Source organism: Pagrus pagrus (genome assembly GCF_965226575.1).
Source record: "Pagrus pagrus genome assembly, chromosome: 6".
NCBI classification, from domain to species: Eukaryota; Metazoa; Chordata; class Actinopteri; order Spariformes; family Sparidae; genus Pagrus; species Pagrus pagrus.
In genome coordinates this window covers 16,632,670-16,640,401 of record NC_140190.1, presented here as the reverse complement: position 1 = coordinate 16,640,401, position 7,732 = coordinate 16,632,670, and the positions used below count along the sequence as shown (strand labels likewise).

The following is a 7,732-nucleotide window of genomic DNA, read 5'->3' as shown; positions in this document are numbered from 1 at the left end:
CTTTTGCTTATTTATCCATATACAGGACATCATGCATCCCTAAGCGTAAGGGGTAAAGGAAAACTCAGGACACAAGACTTAAAAATATAACCCACAATACTTTATTGCCATTAATGTCACTGGACAAAAGTTTACAATATTATGTGAATCACTCTAATTTTACAGACTGCCATTCGGTGTCATGAATCTTTGGTTTTTGTCTTTGCACAAAGATGATAATCATTCAGGATATTAAAAGACGTTCCATGGTGGCTGATTGATTTATTAATCCTCAGCCGGTGCACGTGGTGTGACTGGATGATTGTCATTGCAGCTTTCAGGTGAACATTCGAACAACTGAAACAGGCTCCTTGTCCTCTGAAGTATAAAGCACATATTTCAATGCAAAGCTGAGGACGATGACAGTATCGTTTCAAGTTTGACACTGAAGCTGTGATACAGTAAGCTCACTGCCTTTTTTTTTTTAATTACAGTGACAAATAAAAGAAAAATTACAAACTGACAATAAAGATAAAAAGTATACAAATGTTCCCAGGTTAGAAAAACGGTTATGTGTTATAAACATTGACTCGGCTGTGGGAGAGTTTAGCAAAATAATACCGTTGAGCACCATAGACATGACCAAGCTGGAGATGGCCAAGTTTGCATCGAGCCTTATGGCATCGTAACAGTAACAGCCAGTGTAAGCTTGTATGGGATAATACATGATGGGAATGTTATTTATCTTTAAGTCTGATGTGTTTTCTTTTTGCTAATGGTTGATTTGACTGGTGACAGTGGTTTCAAACAATACAGTCAGTGATCAACAACTTGCTTTTTTTTTATTTTTGCTCTTTTTTTCTCAACAAAACAAAGTCGACAACACTACAGGCCTTCAATCTTGGGTTTACTGTGAGTAGTTGTTTTGGCAGCCTTGACATTAAACAAAAAAAAAAAAAACATCTACATTTCACTTAAAAATATACAATTTAATTTTCAAGAAGCAAGTTTGATAATATTGTTTTTTTCAGCACTGAGACAATACAAAAAGACAGACATACACAACAACAATAAAACCTAGCAAAAAAAAAAAAAAAAAAAAGTCACTTTTGCAATCCAGATTCAAGACTGCACTTTCTTTGTACAGCGTCAGAGATGGTAATATCTAGCACCTTTTTTCTCTTTGAGAGAAAAAATAATCATGAAAAATGAAAGATGACCTGACAGATTTTGGTTTTATTGTGAGGTTTCGTGTTCACCTGTGCGTGCCCTTACACTGTAAAGCACTACCTTTAGTTACAGCTTAGGTAATGTTGACATGTCATGTACCTTTGAGACTGTTTGTCTCTTGTGTTGTAAACGAGGCTCAGACCTCAGACATCGAGCTCAAGTCAAAGAAGTCAGGTAAAAGTCAGCTTATTGTCAAGCTCAGCCTCCCAACGCAGGCTGTCAGCTACGCCTCTATTCTCCTCAAGCATTTACAGGACAAACGCAGAGGCAGGAGAAGCTGCGGGAGTCTGACAGCCGACGAGGAAAACACACTTTGGACTTAATGAAAAAAAGCTGTCTCTCAGGTCCAGAATCAGTGCACCTGAAGTCTCATTCCCCACGAGGATAAATACAAACGTGACCTGATCTATCTTCTTTTAAGTCTACGAGCTACTAACTGGTGTACTCCCTGCTCACACTGGATGCCGAGCGACACTAGCACCCTCTTTTGTTTTTAAGTCGGCAACGCAGCGTGGTGTCCATACTCGGTGAGAAGCACTGAGGTAACCAAACATGACAGCACACACACACGCAAACACGCTAATCCCTGCTTGCCGCTGCCCGCAGACAGGACAGAAGTCAGTCACATCAGAGCAGAAGACAGGTGGCTGTTTTCTCGTCTGAAAATATGGTTTTGGCGTCCAGCTATAAAAACAGACCGCTATGGACTAAAGAACCTGAAATGCTGTGTAAATGTTGCAGTCCTTCGTGTTAACATTGTTCAAACAGCACAAATACATTAAATGACACACTACAATATTGAGAGGGGTGATAAATCTTGTTCCCCAGTGTTGTGATCACAGAGAGGTGAGAAAGTCCTTGGACCACCGTGACGGCACCCTTATCTTCAGCCTTAACATCTACTGAACAGAAAGACTGAAGCGCTGTGATTAAACACCACCATTCATGTTGCATAAAGACAGTTTTGGCCACTCTCAGCACTTCACTTCTGATAAAAACCCTCCTTTGTCTAATTTCTTGTCTATAAAAGTGCTTCATGGACTTGTGGACCATCTGATTGTCTTTATTCGGGGGCTGTGGTCCAAGCACTAGGGCACCTCTCTGCCACCTCCTCCACTGGCTCTCTCAGTGGAGAATGAGTGCTGGATCGGGTACAAGTGGAGGGGCGCGAGAGGAAGTGTAGTCAGGAAAAAAAACAAAACACAAAACATGAACATATAATAACATAAACAGTAACAAAGTGGTGGTAGAGTTGGGCTGATTGACTCAGTTTTTCATAGCCCTTGATGACCCCCCCGTGTTGGTGGGGACGGTCTTGCAGGGGAGGAATTATTGGATAAAAGGGGCAGGTTAAAACTCGAAGGCTTTAGGAATCAGTCCCGGACAGGATTGCGAGCGCACTCTGAGCTCAGTGCAGGTGGATGTTGAGCTTGATGCGCAGGGCGTCTCCTATTTCCCCTCTTAGGTAGTCAATGTCGTGCTGCTCCTCCAGCTGGTGTAGTCTCCGGGGCCCGAACAGCCGCAGGCTGGCGATCTCCACCCGGTAGGTTCCCGGAGGAGGCGGCCTTTTACCAAGCCGGAGTACGCTCTTTCCGTCACGGCGTTCCAGCAGGCGGAAGTGTTCATTAGCATTGCCGTGGGTGATGACATAGCGTACATGGTTTTCAAGGGGCTGCAGGGCGGGCAGAAGCTCAAGTAGAGGCTCCTTGTTGAGCAGCGAGGACAGAGACATGTTCATGGGGATGGTGTCCTGAGTGTCCATGCTGGCCATACTCACTGAGTCCTGGAGTGAGGATAAGGACAGAGGTAGGGAGGTGAAACATGACGCAGCAGGATATAGACCTCAACAAAGTCATTAAGTGACATCAGGAAATCAATTGTGACTCAGGCCCGATCCTTAAACTGAAGCCCTGTCCACACATACACCAGTATTTCTTAAAACAAAGCTCATTTGTACACACGTCAACATCGTTTTAGGTTGCTGAAAAAGCTGATATTCACATTTTCTCTGCCTCGTTCATAGGATTTTCTGCAATCGACTTCGATACAATCTGCTCCTGAAAGTACCTGTGTACTGTAGGTCTGGACAAGGCCCGAGGCTAGCATTGAGAAGCAATTTACCACCACATGTACCTGGCTGATCTCGTTTTCATCTGCATTTCGTCTATGCCGTCCTCCCTTTCCTCCTCCGTTGATCTTACACTCGTAGCAGGCCTCAGGAGACAGACTGTCGTCATCGTCACCCTCCGCAAACTGGCCGGGGATACCTGAGCCAGTCATACAGTGACTGGATGGAAACAAGAAGACAGTTAATAAATCTCCGGTAACTTTAAATCACTCTCATTTGAGAAATATTACTACAATCATTCTGATCTTTCATTCGTGTTCCCTCACCCCTGTCCGGCTCTGTAGAAACCTCCAGGACAGCCACACAGGTAGCCTCCGTCGGTGTTGGAGCAGCCGTAGATGCAGGGGTTGCTGCCTGTGTTACATTCATTCACATCCTGGCAGCCACCGGCGCCTTGCTCAAAGTCAAAGCCAGAGGGACACACACACTTGAAGCTGCCCAGTGTGTTGTAGCAGGAGGCAGAGCCACACACTGATCCTCCCTGACACTCGTTTTCATCTGCAGAGGAAAGAGAAGGGGAGTGTGTCAAGAGAGGTTTGCATGTTGATGATGATGTTGCTGGTTAAAATCACTCAGAGGAGTATTGAGTTATTTCTACAAATTATTGTTATGTTGCTCAGATAAACAATGAGCCCAGAAATATCACTTTCTGTAAAAGATTAAACTCGGACGGTGGCTGTTTCAGTGTCAAATACAAACAGATCAGTCAAGACAAGATATTCATGAGCATAATCATTATGATAGTTCCACAATAACAAACGGGGAAACATCAACTTTGTTTAAATGAATCCACATTTCTGCTTACATGAATCAGTTTTTTAAACAAAAATTAACTATAATATAGATTAACATATTGTTGCAGCCTTACTACGAGCCTAAAAGACTTAAAGATCTAGACATGACCTGAATGACTCACAGATGGACTGTAATGTAACTCACCCACACACTGGTTCCACTGGTAGTGCTGCACGTAGCCCTGCGGACAGCCACAGCGGTAACCTCCCAGCATGTTCTGACAGCCGTGCTGACAGCGGTGGTTGCTGCCACACTCATCCACATCTGAGGAAAATAAGGACTTTTAATTTTTAGCCTCAGTAGTGCCACTCTTGACCTTAAGCACACCGTGGAAGAACCTTTTGCTGTGTGACAGACCTGCCTCTAAACTACACCGGACTAAATGTTGAAGCTACTGCGTCTGCTCACCTTCACACTCCATGCCTGTGTTGTCCAAGGAGAAACCTTTAGAGCATTCACAGTTGAAGCTACCAGGCGTGTTGACACAAGAGGCCCGGGAACCGCACGCGCTGCTCTGAGCATTGCACTCGTTGTTGTCTGCAAAGAGAGGAGAAACAGATAAGTGAGACTTTATTTGAATTTGGCGAATCTGGAAGTGTTTTTTGTTCTGTTGTTCTCCATTAAAGCAGCTACAAGGAACTTTTATGTTGTGCTGATTCTGGTGACCCCTGTGGACAGAAGTGGTATTAGCACCACCGCCATCCTGTCTAAAGATCTTTATCTGGCTAACCTATGCATTTGTTTTGGAAGCAAGTGAAAGAAAGATGCAGCATATTTTTTATGCTAGTTTTTTAACCACAGCTGTTTGCAGGATGCATGATGATGGGGTAATGTATCTAATATCTAATATCTAATTTACCCTTACAACTGTAATATGATGATGATGGTGGAACAGAGTAAAGTTGTGAGAGCAAAGAGAGCATCTTCTTTCCTCAGGCTGTGAGACCCTCAATTCATCCTCAACACTCCACCATCAAAAATAGTTTAAGTTTTGTGACTTATCTAACCCGGATAAGTTGGAATCCGTGACAGGCTATATAGAGATAGCTAATCCTCTCGCTGATGGGCTTGTTTGATCATGTCGATCATATTGGGCATTGAATTGTATCACAACCAGTTCAAAACTCCTTGTAGTACATTTGAGACAAAACTGTTTGCTGTGCTGACTAACACTCATCTTCTCCTGTCTCGTACTCACCGATACAGGCAGTCTGGTGCTGTGTGAAGCCGGGGGGACACTTGCAGGTGAAGCCTCCGATGGTGTTGACGCAGAGGAACTGGCAGTTATGCTGCTTTGTCGAACATTCATCCAGATCTTAGAGGGAAAGAAGAAAACACTTAAATGTCCATCAAACCAAATTACAATCAGAGATGAAACCTCTTGTTTATTTATAAAAACGATATGAGAGCAATATTTCATTTGTAACATACAATAATAATAATAAACAGAACCCAGAAGTGCCATTGTGTTGAGGGGAGCAACATTACAAAGATGGTTAACTATCAGAGGGATCATTAAATCACATTTAATGGATTTTATGAAGCTATGAAACGAGCCGCAAACAAACAAATCACAAGTCGGCCTACCTTTGCAAGTCTTTCCATCCGGCTGTAGGCTGTATCCTCTGGGGCAGGAGCAGAGGTAGCTGCCCTCTGTGTTTTTACACAGGAAGTTACAGGGCTTTGGAGACAGAGCGCACTCATCCGTATCTGGAGGATGCAGACAAGGAAAAATTAGCAACTAGTGTTATAAATAAAATGCTGAAATCTCTTTGGCAATATTCAGTGTGGATAAAACAGGACAGAGATCAGCCGTACCGACACAGGAGGTCGCAGTGAAGTCAGTTTTGTAGCCGACGTTGCAGTGACAGCGGAAGGATCCAATGGTATTGATGCACTGACCGTTCCGACACAGATCTGGCATCACCTGGCACTCGTTGATGTCTGGAGGTACAGGATATTTTAGAAAGTGATCTGGATTAGTTTGGTACTCACACTGCCAAACCTAAAAAGCTCCCAGTCTTATTAAGCTTCTTTATGACTTTCTCCTAGCTGCATTTAACTTGACACCTCAGGTTGCTTGGTTTCCTTCCCAAATAAAAATTCAACTTATATTTATCTAATCATTGCAACTACTTTAAAAGATTGTGCTGATTGGATTAAATGAAAACGAGAAATAAATGGATGTTTTGATAAAGTGTTTTTAATATCACTCTGTGCTACTCACCTCTACCGTCTGTAGTGTAGCCAGGTCCGAGTGGGCACATCTTCTTGTACTGTACAGTGCCAGGCAGCGGGCAGAGCTCACACTGTGACCCCCAGCCTCGCCCCGTGTTGCAGCAGCACTCAGACTTGGTCACACTGTTCCTGCTGGTGGATGACTGCTGACACATGGTCTGCAGGACCTCTGTGTAACAGTAGCCCTTTCGGTTGTCTGAGGGAATAAATGACAGGATACACGAGGGGTTAGAGACGGAAGGAGAAACCGAGGGCTTTTGGTTGCTAAAGCAGCATGTACAGTAATCCAACTTAATTTAAAACAAGAGCATAAGCACATTTTGACAACAAACCATGTCCAACAACATGTCCTTACCGATACATTCAGTTCCAGTGGAACTCGGCTCGAAGCCGTCATTGCACTCGCAGCGGTAGCTTCCCACTGTGTTGACACAGCGTCCGTTCTTGCAGATGCCAGGCTTGGCGCGGCACTCATTCAGGTCTGCCAGTGTACAGAACAGAGGATGAGAGAATGTACATCCAGTAATAACAGCACATATTGGAAGGAGACTGGGGTGAACCTCCCACATTGGCTGAAATGTTTTTACTCACCCATACATCCCTCTCCATCCGGTCTGCGCTGCATGCCAGGAGGGCAGATACACATGAAGGTACCAATCAGGTTCTTACAGGTCATACCCTTAGAGTCACAGTCATCCAGACCTTCAGAGCACTCGTCCTGGTCTGGTGGGGGACATTGAGAGATGGACAATCAGTAAAACTGCAACAGTCAGCCAAAATGAAACTGTTTCAGTGTGTCAAAGAATTACTGCAGTACACAGAAGAGTAGGGAAAAATCTGAGATGATGGGAGTCTCTCTCTCTCTCACCTCTGCACATGCGTTGGTCATCTCGCAGCACGTAACCAGCAGGACACATGCACTCATAGGACCCAAAGGTGTTAACGCACCGGAAGGCACACAGCAGAGGATTCTGGGAGCACTCGTTGATGTCTAATGTCCAGAGGAGTGAGAGGTTGGTTTAAATTATTTTGTATTTTAAATGAGTACCTGTGTATATGTGTGTTACTGTGTAAATGACTGACCTTCACAGGTCATCATGGAACCAGGTTCGAAGCCCTCCTGGCACGAGCACTCGAAACCTCCCACCACGTTGGTGCAGGTTCCATTTCCACATGGGTTTCCGATGGAGCACTCGTCAGTGTCTGGAGAAGAGCAGGGATACAGTGAACAGGCCAATTAAAACCAATGAGACATTTACACTGTAGCTGACATTTTAAAAGCAATTATCAACAGCTTAAATGTTAGTCCATATATAGATCAGGTTCTAATGCACTGCGGAGCTACTGGTGCCGGGAAAATAA

General features: G+C 44.1%; 1 protein-coding gene across 1 annotated transcript in view; it reads right to left on the bottom strand.

The window, feature by feature from the left end:
* Positions 1-80: 80 nt before the first annotated feature.
* The window catches only part of fbn2b (fibrillin 2b), a 68,358-nt gene continuing 60,706 nt past the window's right edge, over positions 81-7,732 (bottom strand). The window contains exons 53-65 of the mRNA XM_084354708.1: positions 7,454-7,573; positions 7,239-7,361; positions 6,962-7,093; positions 6,726-6,851; positions 6,360-6,566; positions 5,951-6,076; positions 5,720-5,842; positions 5,331-5,447; positions 4,541-4,669; positions 4,277-4,396; positions 3,604-3,835; positions 3,343-3,496; positions 81-2,992 (exon numbers count right to left, since the gene is read on the bottom strand). Coding sequence (XP_084210834.1) covers positions 2,618-2,992; positions 3,343-3,496; positions 3,604-3,835; positions 4,277-4,396; positions 4,541-4,669; positions 5,331-5,447; positions 5,720-5,842; positions 5,951-6,076; positions 6,360-6,566; positions 6,726-6,851; positions 6,962-7,093; positions 7,239-7,361; positions 7,454-7,573 — 2,084 coding nt within the window. The 3' untranslated portion in view covers positions 81-2,617. The remainder of the gene's footprint in view (positions 2,993-3,342; positions 3,497-3,603; positions 3,836-4,276; positions 4,397-4,540; positions 4,670-5,330; positions 5,448-5,719; positions 5,843-5,950; positions 6,077-6,359; positions 6,567-6,725; positions 6,852-6,961; positions 7,094-7,238; positions 7,362-7,453; positions 7,574-7,732) is intronic.